Source organism: Phaenicophaeus curvirostris, unplaced genomic scaffold (genome assembly GCF_032191515.1).
Source record: "Phaenicophaeus curvirostris isolate KB17595 unplaced genomic scaffold, BPBGC_Pcur_1.0 scaffold_59, whole genome shotgun sequence".
In the NCBI taxonomy this organism is placed as follows: domain Eukaryota; kingdom Metazoa; phylum Chordata; class Aves; order Cuculiformes; family Cuculidae; genus Phaenicophaeus; species Phaenicophaeus curvirostris.
This window is the reverse complement of record NW_027206681.1, coordinates 409,687-426,926: the sequence shown is the minus strand read 5'-3', so window position 1 is coordinate 426,926 and position 17,240 is coordinate 409,687. Positions and strand designations below refer to the sequence as shown.

The 17,240-nt window shown below is 57.4% G+C and overlaps 1 protein-coding gene across 2 annotated transcripts; it reads left to right on the top strand.

Moving 5' to 3' along the window:
• Nucleotides 1-1,713: 1,713 nt before the first annotated feature.
• On the top strand, nucleotides 1,714-16,958 carry LCMT2 (leucine carboxyl methyltransferase 2). 2 transcript variants are annotated; one of them, XM_069881691.1, is made up of 14 exons: nucleotides 1,714-1,748; nucleotides 3,626-3,750; nucleotides 4,570-4,651; nucleotides 4,864-5,044; nucleotides 6,891-7,047; nucleotides 7,656-7,845; nucleotides 8,247-8,354; nucleotides 9,048-9,138; nucleotides 10,955-11,212; nucleotides 11,478-11,696; nucleotides 12,572-12,669; nucleotides 13,606-13,793; nucleotides 14,917-15,052; nucleotides 16,585-16,958. In XM_069881691.1, exons 1-14 carry the CDS (start codon nucleotides 1,725-1,727, stop codon nucleotides 16,750-16,752), a joined length of 2,025 nt encoding a protein of 674 aa, XP_069737792.1. In that variant the 5' UTR covers nucleotides 1,714-1,724; the 3' UTR covers nucleotides 16,753-16,958. The 2 variants fall into 2 exon arrangements, with proteins under 2 accessions (XP_069737792.1, XP_069737793.1); XM_069881692.1 differs by lacking the exons at nucleotides 14,917-15,052; nucleotides 16,585-16,958 and adding an exon at nucleotides 13,906-14,210.
• The last annotated feature ends 282 nt before the right edge of the window (nucleotides 16,959-17,240 follow it).

Here is a 17,240-nt window from a genome sequence, read left to right as displayed (position 1 = left end):
CCTGGAGGGGATCAAAGCCGGGAGATGAGACTCTCAGGGATGGATCAGTGGTGGAATCTCCATCCTGGAGGGGATCAAAGCCGGGAGATGAGGCTCTCAGGGATGGATCAGTGGAGGAATCTCCATCCTGGAGGGGATCAAAGCCGGGAGATGAGGCTCTCGGGGATGGATCAGTGGAATCTCCATCCTGGAGGGGATCAAAGCCGGGAGATGAGGCTCTCGGGGATGGATCAGTGGAATCTCCATCCTGGAGGGGATCAAAGCCGGGAGATGAGGCTCTCAGGGATGGATCAGTGGTGGAATCTCCATCCTGGAGGGGATCAAAGCCGGGAGATGAGGCTCTCAGGGATGGATCAGTGGAATCTCCATCCTGGAGGGGATCAAAGCCGGGAGATGAGGCTCAGGGATGGATCAGTGGTGGAATCTCCATCCTGGAGGGGATCAAAGCCGGGAGATGAGGCTCTCAGGGATGGATCAGTGGAATCTCCATCCTGGAGGGGATCAAAGCCGGGAGATGAGGCTCTCAGGGATGGATCAGTGGTGGAATCTCCATCCTGGAGGGGATCAAAGCCGGGAGATGAGGCTCTCAGGGATGGATCAGTGGAATCTCCATCCTGGAGGGGATCAAAGCCGGGAGATGAGACTCTCAGGGATGGATCAGTGGAATCTCCATCCTGGAGGGGATCAAAGCTGGGAGATGAGGCTCTCAGGGATGGATCAGTGGTGGAATCTCCATCCTGGAGGGGATCAAAGCCAGGAGATGAGGCTCTCAGAGATGGATCAGTGGTGGAATCTCCATCCTGGAGGGGATCAAAGCCGGGAGATGAGGCTCTCAGGGATGGATCAGTGGTGGAATCTCCATCCTGGAGGGGATCAAAGCCAGGAGATGAGGCTCTCAGAGATGGATCAGTGGTGGAATCTCCATCCTGGAGGGGATCAAAGCCGGGAGATGAGGCTCTCAGGGATGGATCAGTGGAATCTCCATCCTGGAGGGGATCAAAGCCGGGAGATGAGGCTCTCAGGGATGGATCAGTGGTGGAATCTCCATCCTGGAGGGGATCAAAGCCGGGAGATGAGGCTCTCAGGGATGGATCAGTGGTGGAATCTCCATCCTGGAGGGGATCAAAGCCGGGAGATGAGGCTCTCAGGGATGGATCAGTGGTGGAATCTCCATCCTGGAGGGGATCAAAGCCAGGAGATGAGGCTCTCAGGGATGGATCAGTGGAGGAATCTCCATCCTGGAGGGGATCAAAGCCGGGAGATGAGGCTCTCAGGGATGGATCAGTGGTGGAATCTCCATCCTGGAGGGGATCAAAGCCGGGAGATGAGGCTCTCAGGGATGGATCAGTGGAATCTCCATCCTGGAGGGGATCAAAGCCGGGAGATGAGGCTCTCAGGGATGGATCAGTGGAGGAATCTCCATCCTGGAGGGGATCAAAGCTGGGAGATGAGGCTCTCAGGGATGGATCAGTGGAATCTCCATCCTGGAGGGGATCAAAGCCGGGAGATGAGGCTCTCAGGGATGGATCAGTGGTGGAATCTCCATCCTGGAGGGGATCAAAGCCGGGAGATGAGGCTCAGGGTTGGATCTTTGGGGTCTCCAAACCCTTTCCAGCCCCCCCTGTAGTTCCCTTTTTGGCCGCCAGATGGCGCCCGCCCCCTTCCTCCTCCCTCTTCTCCCTCCCCTCCCCCCCCAACATCCGGGTCTCTTCCCGCCTCCCGCCATGGGCCGCGCGCGCGGCTCCGCTGTGAGTCCCCCCCGGTCACGTGATGCAGAGGAGCGCCCCCCCCCCCCCCCCCCCGAGCCCCTGAACCCCTCACTGCCCCCCCCAGCCCCCCAACCTCCCTCAGCCCCCCGATCTCTGCACCCCCATCCTCCAGAGCCCCCCAACCCCCGAATTCCCCACTCCTAGCAGCCCCTCAAGCCTCCGGATCCCCCCTCAGCCCCCCCAATCCTCTCAGCCCCCCCAACCCCTCACAGCCCCCCCGAACCCCCCAATCCCAGAGCCCCCCCAACTCCCGGTCCCCCCTTCTCAGCCCCCCCCAACCCCTCACAGCCCCCCCAGAGCCCCCCAACCCCAGAGTCCCCCCCTTCTCAGCCCCCCCAACCCCTCACAGCCCCCCCAGAGCCCCCAGACCCCTCCTCAGCCCCCCAATCCTCTCAGGCCCCCAACCCCTCACAGCCCCCCCAGAGCCCCCCGACCTCAGAGGCCCCCCAACCCCCGAATTCCCCCTCTTCTCAGCCCCCCCAAACCCAGAGCCCCCCAGCTCCCCAGTCCCCCCTTCTCAGCCCCCCCAACCCCTCAGAGCCCCCCCTGAGCCCCCCAACCCCCCAGAGTCCCCCAGCCCCCAAATCCCTCACCCCTCCCAGCCCCCCAACCCCCCAGAGCCCCCAGACCCCTCCTCAGCCCCCCAATCCTCTCAGCCCCCCAATCCCTCACAGCCCCCCCAGACACCCCCAACCCCAGAGGCCCCCCAACCCCCAAATTCCCCCTCAGCCCCCCCAATCCCCAGAGCCCCCAACCCCTCACAGCCCCCCAACCATTTCAGCCCCCCAACTCCTCAGTGCCTCCTCGCAACCCCCCAACTTCCAGAGCCCCCCAACCCCCGAATTCCCCACCACTAGCAGCCTCCCAAGCCCCCGGATCCCCCCTCAGCCCCCCCAATTCTCTCAGCCCCCCCAACCCCTCACAGCCCCCCCCGAGCCCCCCAACCCCAGAGCCCCCCCAGAGTCCCCCAACCCCTGGGGCCTCCAAATCTCCCTCAGCCCCCCAATTCCCAGAGACCCCCAATCCCCAGACCCCCCCACCCCTTGCTGGCCCCCAAACCCAGAGCCCCCTAACTCCCCAGTCCCCCCCTTCTCAGCTCCCCAACCCCTCACAGCCCCCCCAGAGCCCCCCAACCCCAGAGGCCCCTCAACCCTCCAATCCCCAGATCCCCCAACCCCTCACAGCCCCCCAACTCCTCAGTGCCTCCTCGCGACCCCCCGACCCCAGAGCCCCCCAACCTCCAAATTCCCTCACCCTTCTCAGCCCCCCAACCCCTCACAGCCCTAAAACCCTTTCAGCCCCCCAACTCCTCAACCCCCCCTCGCAGCCCCCCAACCCCAGAGTCTCCAACCCCTCGCAGCCCCCCACCCCCACATCCCCCCCAACGTCCAGAGCCCCCCAACCCCCAAATCTCCCCTCTTCGCAGCCCCCCAACCCTCAACCCCCCCACTCCTCGCAGCCCCCCAACCCCCAGAGGCCCCCAACCCCTCGCCACCCCCCAACTCCAGAGCCCCTCACAGCCCTAAAACCCTTCCAGCCCCCCAACCCCTCACAGCCCCCCAGCCCTTTCAGCCCCCCAACTCCTCGCAGCCCCCCAACCGCCAGATCCCCCCCAAAGTCCAGAGCCCCCCAACCCTCAAACCCCCACCCTTTGCAGCCCCCCAACCCCCAGAGGACCCCAACCCCTCGCCACCCCCCAACTCCAGAACCCCTCACAGCCCTAAAACCCTTCCAGCCCCCCAACTCCTCAACCCCCCCTCGCAGCCCCCCCCAAACCTTCGCAGCCCCCCGACCCTCGCGCCCCCTGCCCCCCGTGTCCCGGTGGAGCCCCCGTGGTGACGTCCCGGTGCCGGCAGGTCCGGGGCACGGGCGGCAGCAGCGCGGTCAGCAAGGCCTCGGCGGCCGCCAGGGGCTACGTCCACGACCGCTTCCTGGGGCTCCTGGCGGGTCCTGGGAGACGCCGGGCACCCCTCGTCCACCGGTGAGGGGCCCCGGGGGCCCCGGAGCCGCCCCGGGGGGACCCCAGGACCGGGGTGTCGCTGGGTGAGGGGTTGGGGGGGGGAGAACGTCCTCAGGTTGCACCAGGAGAGGTTTAGGTTGGACATCAGGAGAAGGTCCTGCATGGGATGGTTGAGTTGGGAGGGACCTCAAAGCTCATGGAATTATGGAATCGTGGAAGGGTTGGTTTGGGAGGGACCTCAAAGTTTGTAGAATCATGGACTTGTGGAGTGGTTGAGTTGGAAGGGACCTCCAAGCTCATGGAATTATGGAATTGTGCAAGGGTTGAGTTGGAAGGGACCTCAAAGCTAATGGAGTTATAGAATCGTGGAATGAGTTGGTTTGGGAGGGACCTCAAAGCTCATGGAATTATGGAATCGTGGAAGAGTTGAGTTGGAAGGGACCTCAAAGTTCATGGAATTATGGAATCGTGGAAGGGTTGAGTTGGAAGAGACCTCAAAGCTCATGGAATTATAGAATTGTGGAATGGTTGGTTTGGGAGGGACCTAAAAGCTCATAGAATCATGGACTTGTGGAGTGGTTGAGTTGGAAGGGACCTCAGAGCTCATGGAATTATGGAATCGTGGAAGGATTGAGTTGGAAGGGCCCTCAGAGCTCATGGAATTACGGACTCATGGAAGGGTTGAGTTGGAAGGGCCCTCAGAGCTCATGGAATTACGGACTCATGGAAGGGTTGAGTTGGAAGGGATGTTTGGTAGAAGCCTGGAGGAGGACAAAGGAGCTTTTGGAGGTGGTGGAAGCGGGTTCCTGGCTGTGGTTTCACCCGGATCTCCTCCCGCAGGGGTTATTACATCCGCGCTCGCGCCGTGGATCACGGCGTCCAAGACTTCTTGCTGAAGACCCAAAGCCACCCGAGGACCCAGGTGAGTTTTCTGTGATGGGAAAAGCCTTTGGTGCTGCGGTAGAACCTCCGTTGAGCTCCTTTCCCAGCAGATCCCACCAGCGCCGCTGGGACTCTCCAGAAATCCTTGTCAGGGGCCACCAAATTCCTGGTTTTCCAGGATTTTTTTCACTCCTGGAGGTTTGGGATCCAGCTGGAGTCGAGGACGATCGTTCCTTGGTCCTTTCTCCACAGATCCTGTCTCTGGGCGCTGGCTTCGACTCCTTGTTCTTCCGTTTGAAGGACTTGGGGCTTCTACCTCGCGCCGTGGTCTTCGAGGTGGATTTCCCCGAGGTGGCGCGTCAGAAAGCTGCTCAGATCAGGAGAAACGAGGAGTTGTCGGCGCTGGTGGGAGACGATGGACGGGAAGGGTCAGGTACGGGATCTACGGAAGCTTTTCGAGGGTTTGGAAGGACCAGAGGGAGCTTCAGCCTTTTCCAAAGCGACGTTGACGCCCGAGGAACCACGAGGGTGGAGATGAAAAGAGCTGGAGGTGGCTGCTCCATCCCTGGAGATGTTGGAGGCCACGTGGGATGGAGCTTGGAGCTCCTGAGCCGGTGGGAGGTGTCCCAGCCCGTGGATCTGGGTGGGCTTGGAGGTCCCTTCCCACCCATCCCATGAGCCCATCAAAAGCGTCTTTGGTTTTTGAGCAAAACGACACGTAGGATCCTGGAATCCTGGGATCCTTGGGGCTGGAGAAGCCCCCCAGGCTCATCCAGAACAACCCGCACTCAAGGCCACGAGGCCCGCGAGGCCCTGGCCCCAAGTGCCACGGACGCGTGGATGGATTTCCTCATTTTCCTGTGGATTTTCCTGTTGATTTTCCTGTTGGTTTTCCTGAATTTCCTGGTTTTCTTGCTGATTTTCCTCATTTTCCTCGTTGATTTTTCTAATTTTCCTGATTTTCTTGCTTGATTTTCTTGACTTTCTCAATTCTCCTGACTGTCCTGATTTTCCTGGTTGATTTTCCTGAATTTCTTGATTCTTCCTGTTTGTTTTCCCCATTTTCCTGATTTTCCGGGTTGATTTCTCTGAATCTACAGTTGAGTTTCCTGACTTTCCTGGTTGATTTTCATGCTTAATTTTCCTCATTTTCCTGATTTTCCTGGTTGATTTTCCTTAATTTCTTGATTTTCCCTGTTGATTTTCCTCATTTTCCTGATTTTCCCCGTTGATTTTCCTGAAACTACAGTTTATTTTCCTGAGTTTCCTGGTTGGTTTCCCTCATTTTCCTGATTTACCTGATTTTTTTTTTGACTCTAGAGTTGATTTTCCTGAATTTTTTCCTTGTTGATTTTCCTGATTCTCCTGATTTTCCTGGTTGATTTTCCTGACTTCCCTGTTCATTCTCCTGATTTTCCTGGTAGATTTTCCTCGTTTTCCCGATTCTCCCTGTTGATTTCCCTCATTCTCCTAATTTTCCTGGTTGATTTTTCTGAATCTACAGTTGAGTTTCCTGACTTTCCTGGTTGATTTCCCTCATTTTCCTGATTTTCCTACTTGATTTTCCTGAATCTCTTGATTTTTCCTGTTTTCCTCTTTTTCCTGATTTTCCTGATTGATTTTTCTGAATCTGCAGTTGATTTTCCTGAGTTTCCTGGTTGATTTCCCTCATTTTCCTGATTTTCCTGCCTGATTTTTCTGTTTCTCCTGTTGATTTTCCTGGTTGATTTTCCTGAATTTCTTGATTGTTCCCTGTTGATTTTCCCCTGTTGATTTTCCTCATTTTTCTGATTTTCCCGGTTGATTTTCCTCATTTTCCGACTTGATTTTTCTGAGTTTCCTGGTTCATTTCCCTCATTTTCCCGATTTTGCTGCTTGATTTATCTGTTTCTCCTGTTGATTTCCCTCGTTTTCCTGATTTTCCTGCCTGATTTTTCCTGACTTTCTTAGTTCTCCTGACTTTCTTGATTTTCCTGGTTGATTTTCCCTGCTAATTTTCCTCATTCTCCTCATTTTCCTGCTTGATTTTCCTGACTTTCTTCATTCTCCTGACTTCCCTGATTTTCCTGGTTTATTTTTCTGAATCCACAGTTGATTTTCCTGGTTGATTCTCCTGACTTTCCAGTTGATTTTCCTGCCTTCCCTGTTGATTCCCCTGATTTTCCTGGCAGATTTTCCTTGTTTTCCTGGCTGATTTTCTTGATTTCCCCGAGTTTCCCGGTTGATTTTCTGGTTCCTCTCCCTTTCCCGTGGTGGGACGGGGTCCCCTGTGTCCCCAGGATCCGTTGCCGTGTCCGGCGAGGGTTTCCGGCTCCTGGGGGTGGATTTATCGGAGCTGCCCCGGCTGGACGAGGCCCTGGAGGAAGCGGGACTGGACCCTGGGATCCCCACCCTCTTCCTGGCCGAGGTTGTCCTCACCTACATGGAAACCACCAGGTGAGCAGGAGCTTCTCCCTTCGGAGTCCTGGCTCCAGCTCTGGATCCCTCAGCACAGGGAGGACACGGAGCTGCTGGAGCGAGGCCGGAGGAGGCCACGGAGATGATGGGAGGGTTGGAGAACCTCCTGGAGACCAGGCTGGAGAGTTGGGGTTGTTCATCCTGGAGAAGAGAAGGCTCCGTGGAGACCTTCGAGCAGCTTCCAGTAGGGAAAGGGGCTCCAGGGAAGCTCCCACTGGATCTGGTTGCTCAGAGAAGTGGTTGTTCCATCCCTGGAGACGTTCAAGGCCAGGTGGGATGGGGCTTGGAGGCCCTGATCCAGTGGGAGGTGTCCCTGCCCATGGCCGGAGGGATGGATCTGGATGGGCTTTGAGGTCCCTTCCAACCCAAACCATTCCATGATTCCATGATCTTTGAGGTCCCTTCCAGCCCAAACCATTCCATGAGTCCATGATCTTTGAGGTCCCTTCCAACCCAAACCATTCCATGAGTCCATGATTCTATGAGCTTTGAGGTCCCTTCCAACTCAACCCTTCCATGATTCTATAATTCCACGAGCTTTGAGGTCCCTCTGTGGTTTAATTCCTCCTCCACGCTCCTCCTGGCAGGTCGGACGCCCTGATCCAATGGGCAGCAGAGCGTTTCTCCCAGGCTTCCTTCCTCCTCTACGAGCAGATGCACCCAGGAGATCCCTTTGGCCTCGTCATGCAGCAACATTTCAAGCAGCTCAACTCCGCTCTTCGATCCTTGGGGACGTACCCGGATCGTGAAGCTCAGCAGAGACGCTTCCTCAGCCAGGTGAGCTCCAGGGAACACGAGAAGCGTGGATCGTGTCTTCTCCTGGGGCTCTTCAGCCAAGGAACGAGGGGTGGGATGAGAGGAAACGGCCTCAAGATGCACCAGGAGAGGTTGAGGTTGGATAGTGGGAGAAGATCCTTGATGGAACGAGTGGAGAAACATCATGGGATCTTGGAATGGGTTGGGTTGGAAGGGATCTCAAAGATCATGGAATCATGGAATGGGTTGGGTTGGAAGGGACCTCAAAGATCATGATGGAATCATGGAATGTGTTGGGGTGGAAGAGACCTCAAAGATCATGGAATCATGGAATGGGTTGGGTTGGAAGGGACCTCACAGACCATGGTGGAATCATGAAGCGCCTCCTCTTCCATCGATGATTTTGAGGGATCTTCTTCCAGGGCTGGACCGAGTGCAGCATCTTGGACATGAACGAGTTCTTCACCCTCTGCACCCCAGAAGAAGAACAACAAAGAGTTGAGGCGCTGGAGCCCTTCGATGAGTACGAGGTAACCCCCCTTTCTCCTCCTCCCCCCTGACCTGCACCCCATCATCTCCAAGGGCTTCTCCAACCTCAGCAGCTCCACGTCTGCGACCTCGGATGGTCCCAGCCTGGTCCCAGAGCTGCTGAGGAAGAAGTTGAGAATGTCTGGGTGGAGATCTTGGTGATGAGGTTGTAGGAAGCTCCTTCTGGAGCCTCTTGGTGGTGGAAAAGCTTCTTGGTTCCATGGTCCTCGGGGAAGAGAGAAGCCAAGGGTGGTTGGTGGCCCAGAAGGTGCTGTAGATGTTAAGGTTTGGTGGGTCCAAGGGTCGATTTCTCCTTCGTTGAAGAGTCCTCAACACAGGGAGGACATGGAGATGTTGGAGTGAGGCCAGAGGAACCCATGGAGATGATGTGAGGGCTGGAGAACCTCCTGTAGGACAAGCTGGGACAACTAGGGTTGTTCATCCTGGAGAAGACAAGGCTCCATGGAGACCTTAGAGCAGCTTCCAGTAGGGAAAGGGGCTCCAGGGAAGCTTCTTCTGGATTTGGTTGCTCAGAGAAGTGGTGGCTGCCCCATCCCTGGAGGTGTTGAAGGGCACGTTGGACTTCGGCTGCTTGGAAACATCTGGGTTGGGTCGTTCTTTGATTTTCTCCACGTTCATTCTGCTTCTGTTGAGATTTTGAGGGCACTTGTCTTCTCCTCCCACCCTGGCGGCAGGAATGGCACCTGAAATGTTCTCACTACTTCATCTTGGCTGCGTCGAAGGGGATGGAACCTCCTTGGACGCCGTTCTTGGCCGGGATGACGGGTACGTGCTGGTTGGGTCACGTTCTCATCTCTCACCTGGACTTCCCTGAGGGATCTGAGGAGGATCCTGCGGTAGGAGACGACTAGAGAGCAGTGAGGTCTCCCCTCAGCCTCCTCTTCTCCAGGATAAACACCCCCAGGGCCCTCAGGCTTGTTCTCCAGCCCCTTCCCCAGCTCCGTTCCCTTCTCCAGACTCGCTCCAGCCCCTCAAGGTCTTTCTTGGAGTGAAGGACCCAGCACTGACCCCAGGATTCGAGGTTGGGTCTCCCCAGAGGGAGAAGAACCTCCCTGGCCCTGCTGGCCACGCCGGGGCTGCTCCAAGCCAAGATGCCCTTGGCCTCCTTGGCCCCCTGGGCCCCTGCTGGCTCCTGTTCAACCAACCCCCCCAGGTCCTTCTCCTCCAGGCACTTTCCAGCCAGACTTCTCCTCGTCTGGAGCTGCTCAGGGTTGTTGTGCCCCAAGGTCCTGGTCAAACCTCATCCCGTTGGTCTCAGCCCATGGATCCAGCCTGTTCAGATCCCTCTGGAGACCCTCAAACCCTCCAGCAGATCCACCCAGCTCAGTGTCATCCCCAAACTTGCTCAGGGCGCCCTCGGTGCCTTCACCCAGGTCGTTGATGAAGATGTTGAACGGGGCTGGAGCCACCACGGAGCCCTGGGGACACCCCTTGTCACTGGCCTCCAGCTGGAGTTAACTCCATCTCCCACCACTCTCTGGGGTCACAGAGTCACTTGGTTGGAAACGATCTACGAGATCATCAAGGTCAACCCTTCCTGTCCACCATGAAATCAGACCCTGAAGAACCTCATCTCCCCGGCTTTTAAACATCTCCAGGGATGGCGGCTCCACCACCTCCCTGGGCAGATCCAGGCCCTGAGAACCTTTTTGGTGGAGAAACTTCTCCTGATGTTCAGCCTGAACCTGCCCTGGTGCAGCTTGAGGCCTTTTCGTCTCGTCCTGTCGCTTGGGAGAAGAAACCAGCTCCCACCTCCTCACAACCTCCATCCAAGTAGCTGCACTTGGAGGATGGTCCCCACGGACCTGGGGGTGGGGGAGAGGACCTGGAGGTGTTGATTGATGGTGGCCAAGAGGCCACCAGCATCCTGGTTTGGATCAGCCCTGGGGTGGCCAGGAGGAGCAGGGATGGGATTGTCCTCCTGGTGAGGCCACAGCTTGAATCCTGGGGTCAATTTTGGGTCCTTCACTCCAAGAAAGACCTTGAGGGGCTGGAGAACATCTGGAGAAGGGAATGGAGCTGAGGAAGGGCTGGAGAACAAGGGTTGTGGAGCAGCTGGGGGACCTGGAGGGGCTTGATCTGGAGAAGAGGAGGATCTGCAGAGGGATCTGGAGAACCTGGATCCATGGGTGGAGGGCTGGGAGGATCTTCAGAGGGATCTGGAGAACCTCATCGCTCTCCACAGCTCCTGGAAGGAGGTTGTGGTGAGGTGGGTGTTGGTCTCTTCTCCCAAGGAACGTGGGGTGGGATGAGAACCTCAAGTTGCACCATGAGAGGATTCGATTGGATAGTGGGAGAAGCTCCTTCATGGAAAGGGTGATGAAGCCCTGGTAGAGGTGGTGGAATCTCCGTCCCTTGAGGGCTTCAAAAACCACATGGGGACATGATTTAGTGGCCACGAAGCAGTTGAGCTGAGGGTTGGACTGGATGATCTTGGAGATCTTCTCCAACCTTCACGATTCCATGATTCTCTTCACCTTTTCTCTCCTCCAAAGTCTGACCAGGCGTGTCCATCTCTCCTCACCAACGTTGTCCTCACTCCTCGTTTCTGCTCAGACCTTTGGGTCTCGTTGTCTTCCAGCTTCTCCTCGCGAGGGTCCCACCAGGGTGGCTGGAAGGGTCCCCGCGGCTCCGTGTCCCTCCAACTCCGACACCCTTGGCTTGAGACGCTACGGCCACCGCTCGGTTCTCCTGAAACCCAACGTGGTCCTCACCACAGGAGGTTTCGGAGAGGAGGACGGACAACACGGCCGCGTGAGGACGTTCCACCTGCTGGAGAAGGTGGAGGGCGGGTGGAGAGCGAACAGCGTGAGACACGAGAAGCCGGAGATGAGATGGGGTGAGCTGGGACCTTCAGAGGGACCTGGAGAACCTGGATCCGTGGGTGGAGGGCTGGGAGGGTCTGCAGAGGGACCTGGAGAACCTGGATCCATGGGTTGGAGAGCAAGAAGGTTCCCAGAGGGACCTGGAGAACCTGGATCCATGGTTGAAGGGCAGATGCGATGATCTCAAAGGTCTTCTCCAACCTCAATGCCCTGAATTCCGCGATTCCATGAATCCCGTGGGAGGAGGGTTGGTGGGACCCCCTCACTCTGTCCCCCCAGGTGAACGTTTGTACCACTCCGTGTCCCACCTCGGGGACAACCTGGTGCTGCTGGTTGGAGGCCGCAGGTCCCCCTCGAGCGCCGGCCTGGGGATGGTTCGGATGAAGCTCCCGGGGACCTCAGACCCCTGGGACCCGTCCGAGGTGGCTTTGGAGCCTGTGAACCTGGAGCCACCTTCTCCACGTTGGAGACACAGCGCGACCCAAGTGACCTTCCAAGGTGAAGAGGCTCGGGAAGAGCAGACGTGGGGGTGGGAATGGAAATGATGGGATCTCTGAGGGCTTCTGGCCTGGATGGGGACGTCTGACACACCAATTATTGTGGGATTTTGATGTCCTAGAAGTTCTGAAGCTCATTGGTTGAGCAGGAACGTGGGTTCCCAGCCCAGAAACCACCCGTGGCCTGGGCTGCGTCCAAAGTGGTGGGAGAAGAGGGAGAGGGGGGACATTCCACCTTCTGCTCTGCTCTGGTGGGACCAAACCTGGAGTCCCGTGTCCAGCTCTGGAGTCCTCAGCACAGGGAGGACATGGAGCTGCTGGAGCGAGGCCGGAGGAGGCCACGGAGATGATGTGAGGGCTGGAGAACCTCCTGGAGGCCAGGCTGGAGAGCTGGGGTTGTCCATCCTGGAGAAGAAAAGGCTCCACGGAGACCTCAGAGCATCTTCCAGGAGGGAAAGGGGCTCCAGGGAAGCTCCCACTTGATCTGGTTTCCTAGAGAAGTCAATGATCCATCCCTGGAGGTGTTGAAGGCCACATTGGGTTGGATGGGGCTTGGAGCCCCTGATCCAGTGGGAGGTGTCCCTGCCTGTGGGTCTGGGTGGGCTTTGAGGTCCTTTCCAACCCAACCTGGAAGCTGCTCTAAGGTCTCCATGGAGCCTTCTCTTCTCCAGGATGAACAACCCCAACTCTCCAGCCTGGCCTCCAGGAGGTTCTCCAGCCCTCACATCGTCTCCGTGTCCTCCTCAGGCCTCGCTCCAACATCTCCACGTCCTCCTTGTCCTGAGGACTCCAGAGCTGGACCCAGAACTCCAGGTTGGGTCCCACCGGGGCTCCCAACCCTAATGTCTCCTTTCTCCTCGTTGTCTTTCTCCGTAGGGAAGAGGCTCCTGTTCCTCTACGGTGGCCGCTCCGCTACGGAGCCCGTGTTGGGCGACTGGTGTTTCCTGACCCTTCCAGAACTTTCCTGCGCTGCGGTAAGAACTTCGAGTAGAAGTTCCCTTCACTTCTCAAATTCTCCTCGCTTGGAAGCCCAACTGAGTCACCGTGGCCGTGGGAATGGGTGGCATTCACCAACCCGTGATGCTCCTCAAGGTTTGGGATCAGAACTAGCTTCTAGTTTATGGAATAGAAGCTTCTTGGCTGGATGAGGTTTGGAGGAACATCTTGAGATCATCTCCTTAAACGCCTTTCCTCAAAGCAGGTGGGACTCCATCACGTTGCTCAGGATCTGGTTGGGTTTTGATCATCTTGGAATCATGGAAAAGCCCTCAAAGCTCATCCAGTCCCACCCCACCGTGTCCTGAAGTTCACGTTTGAACCCTTCCAGTGATGGAGACTCCACCACTGCCCTGGGCAGCCCCTAACAGGGCTGGACAACCCTTCCAGTGAAGGAAATCTTCTCCATATCCAACCTAAACCTCCCCTGGTGCAACTTCTCATCCCATCCCACCCCTTGTTCCTCGGGAGAAGAAACCAGCACCCACCTCACCCCAATCTCTGAGGAGGACAGCGATGAGGTCTCCCCTCAGCCTCCTCTTCTCCAGATCAAGCCCCTCCAGGTCCCTCAGCTGCTCCACAACCCTGGTTCTCCAGCCCCTTCCTCAGCTCTGTTCCCTTCTCCACAATTCCATGACTGAGGTCCCTTCCAACCCAACCCATTCCATCATTCCATGATCTTTGAGGTCCCTTCCAACCCATGATCTCTGATCCTCGGGGTGAGATGATGTGGATGGAGACCCTTCCTCGTAACCATCCTTCGAGGAACGTGCGGGTTGGGTTGTTCCCTCAGACTCTTCCTCCGTTCCCTTCCTGCAGTTGTTCCGATCCCAGGAGAGGAAAGAACCTCACATCCCACCAGAAGATCCTGGACATGAAGAACCTTCTCAACCTTCAACCTTGACCTTTTCCAGGTCCCCGTGGAGGGTCCGATGCCCGAACGGCGTCACTCGCACGGCGCCTGCTCCTGGGCAGGAGGAGCTCTGATCACAGGAGGTCTTGGAGCAGCCGAGAAGCCCTTGGGTTCCATTTTCTTCCTGAAGAAGCTTGAAGATGGTTTTCGGTGGCGACCAATCCAGACGCACCCTCCTCTGGTGCCCAGGTGAGGAGAAAACCTTCAGTGGGGCCTCTCCAAGCTCTCCTGGCCTCCTGCTTCTGCTGAGAGGGGTCGCCACAGTTTCTCGCAGCGTTTTGCTTGGAAACTGTCACCTCAGGCCTGGAGAGGAGAACGAGCTCCTGGGTGGAAACTGGTTGGATGGAGGCTCAGAGAGTGGTGGGAGATGGAGTTAACTCCAGCTGGAGGCCAGTGACAAGGAGTGTCCCCAGGGCTCAGTGCTGGGTCCAGCCCTGGTCAACGTCTTCATCAATGACCTGGATGAAGGCATCGAGGGCCCCCTGAGCAAGTTTGGGGATGACACTGAGCTGGGTGGATCTGCTGGAGGGTGTGAGGTTCTCCAGAGGGATCTGAACAGGCTGGATCCATGGGCTGAGACCAACGGGATGAGGTTTGACCAGGACCTTGGGGCACAACAACCCTGAGCAGCTCCAGACGAGGAGAAGGCTGGCTGGAAACTGCCTGGAGGAGAAGGACCTGGGGGGGTTGGTTGAACAGGAGCCAGCAGGGGCCCAGGGGGCCAAGGAGGCCAAGGGCATCTTGGCTTGGAGCAGCCCCGGCGTGGCCAGCAGGGCCAGGGAGGTTCTTCTCCCTCTGGGGAGACCCAACCTCGAATCCTGGGGTCAGTGCTGGGTCCTTCACTCCAAGAAAGACCTTGAGGGGCTGGAGAACGTCTGGAGAAGGGAACGGAGCTGGGAAGGGGCTGGAGAACAGGCCTGAGGGCCCTGGGGGTGTTTATCCTGGAGAAGAGGAGGCTGAGGGGAGACCTCGTTGCTCTCTGCAACTCCCTGAGAGGAGGTTGTGGAGAGGAGGGAGCTGGGCTCTTCTCCCAAGGGCCAGGGGACAGGACGAGAGGGAACGGCCTCAAGCTCCACTGGAGCTCCAACTGGACACCAGAGAGAAATTTCTCATGGAAAAGGTCACTGGGAGCTGGTGGAATCTGCCCAGGGAGGGGGTTGAGTCCCCTTCCTGGAGGGGTTTGAGGGCCGGGTGGACGAGGTGCTGAGGGACACGGGTTGGGGATTGATGGGAACGGTTGGACTCGATGATCCGATGGGTCTTTTCCAACCTGGTGATTCTCCGATTCTCTGATCCCCCCTGGATCTTGCAGATATTCCCACACGGCCCACGTGCACGATGGGAAACTTCTCCTCGTTGGAGGAGTTTGGCTCTGTTCCTCCTCGGTGCCGGGTGTCACCGTCGTCGACCTCCAGACCGGGCTCTGCTTGGACTACGCGGTCGACGTGGTGAGTGCCGGGACGGACCTTCCACGGAGAGCAGAGTTTTGTGGATCAGGGCTTGGGTTTGGATTGGAAGGGACCTCCAGGCCCACCCAGATCCATCGGGGGGGTCACCTCCCACTGGATCAGGTTGCTCCAAGCCCCGTCCAACCCAACGTGGCCTTCAACCCCTCCAGGGATGGAGCAGCCACCGCTTCTCTGAGCAACCAGATCCAGAGGAAGCTTCCCTGGAGCCGCTTTCCCTCCTGGAAGCTGCTCGATGGTCTCCATGGAGCCTTCTCTTCTCCAGGATGAACAACCCCAACTCTCCAGCCTGTCCTCCAGGAGGTTCTCCAGCCCTCACATCATCTCCGTGGCCTCCTCAGGCCTCACTCCATCATCTCCATGTCCTCCCTGTGCTGAGGACTCCAGGGCTGGATGCAGGGCTCCAGGTTTGGTCTCACCAGAGCATCCATGACTTTTCTTCTCATCCTTTGGTCCTTGGAAGAAGAAACCAACACCCACCTGGCTCCAACCTCCTTTCCAGGAGCTCTGAAGAGCCATGAGGTCCCTCCTCAGCCTCCTCTTCTCCAGACTAAGCAGCCCCAGGTCCCTCAGCCGCTGCCTCTTCCCAGGTGTCTCCTGCCCCTTCCACGTGCAGCCGTGGACCTCAAGTTGTCTCCTTTGGGATGGAAAAGCCGTGGTGGCTCCTGTTTCTTCTCAGAGGAACCCAACGAGTCCTTCATGAGGAACGTAGCTAAGCTCCTTCTCTCAGAACGAGGACACCAACGGTCTACGTGGAGGCCAAACGTGGTGGCTCCATTCTTGGAAGAGGAGACGTGAAGGTTCAAGGTGCTCAAAGACCTTCGTTCTCCTCAGAAATCCTTCAGCTGGAGGTGGTTGGGTGGGTGGAGTGACCAGAGGAGTAAACGGATCGTGTGGAGCAGCCCAAGGAGAAGAACTTGGCCAGAGGAGGCCACGGAGATGATCCAAGGGTTGGAGAACCTCCTGTAGGACAGGCTGGAGAGTTGGGGTTGTTCATCCTGGAGAAGAGAAGGCTCCGTGGAGACCTTCGAGCAGCTTCCAGGAGGGAAAGGGGCTCCAGGGAAGCTCCCACTGGATCTGGTTGCTCAGAGAAGTCAATGTCCCATCCCTGGAGGTGTTGAAGGCCACGTTGGATGGAGCTCGGAGCTCCTGATGCAGTGGGAGGTGTCCCTGCCCATGGAACTGGGTGGGCTTTGAGGTCCCTTCCCACCCAACCCATTCCATGATTCTGTGATCTTTGAGGTCCCTTCCAACCCATGATCTCTGATCTCCTCGGGGTGAGGTGGTGTGGATGGAGACCCTTTCCATGCCTCCATCTCCTGGTTTCCTTGTTCCTTTGCTCCCTTTCCATCTTTTTTTTCTCACGTTTTGGGGTGGCCTCAGAGCTCCTTGATGGGACCAACTCTTGGTGTTCTTAACCTTCTCGCTCAGCTCCTTGGATGAAAACTCCAGCATCTCACGAGGTGGATGCCTTGAGGTCCTGGGCGTGTTCCAAACCCTCTTTCCTTCTCCAGGAACGTCTGGAGTGGCCGTTGATGCTCCACAACCACAGCAGCGTCTTCCTCCCAGAGGAGAAGGAGCTGCTGGTTCTTGGCGGTGGTGGGAACTGCTTCTCCTTCGGGACCCACCTGAACCCAGAACCGGTCGTGTTGAACCTCAAGAGCATCTTTTCTGCTCCTTGAGTGGATCCTCCTGCCCTGGTGGGACGTCCCTTCTCTTGTAGAGCCTCAACCTGCTTCCACGGAGGTTTTGGAGCCAGAAGGGGTTGGTGGAGGTGGATTTGGGAGAGACAAGTCCCACCAGGGGTTGTCCTCCTCCTCCCTTTTGTTTCTCCTTCTCCGTTTTGAGCTGCTCGTGGTGTTGCTGTAAATAAAGTCTCTCCAAAGAACCTCTGGCCTGGTTGAACTTCATCCCATTGGCTTTAGCCCATGGATCCAGGTTCTCCAGGTCCTTCTGCAGACCCTCCCAGCCCTCCACCCACGGATCCAGGTTCTCCAGGTCCCTCTGCAGAGATTCCTCAGCTCCGTTCCCTTCTCCAGACGTTCTCCAGCCCCTCAAGGTCTTTCTTGGAGTGAAGGACCCAGCACTGACCCCAGGATTCGAGGTTGGGTCTCCCCAGAGGGAGAAGAACCTCCCTGGCCCTGCTGGCCACGCCGGGGCTGCTCCAAGC

Excerpts from the sequence above, each read along its gene's own strand:
- LCMT2 (XM_069881691.1), top strand. The coding sequence starts at position 1,725 with ATGGGCCGCGCGCGCGGCTCCGCT. Across the intron at positions 8,355-9,047 it reads AGCCCTTCGATGAGTACGAG|GAATGGCACCTGAAATGTTC; the intron begins GTAACCCCCCTT and ends CCCTGGCGGCAG. Across the intron at positions 11,213-11,477 it reads GAAGCCGGAGATGAGATGGG|GTGAACGTTTGTACCACTCC; the intron begins GTGAGCTGGGAC and ends CTGTCCCCCCAG.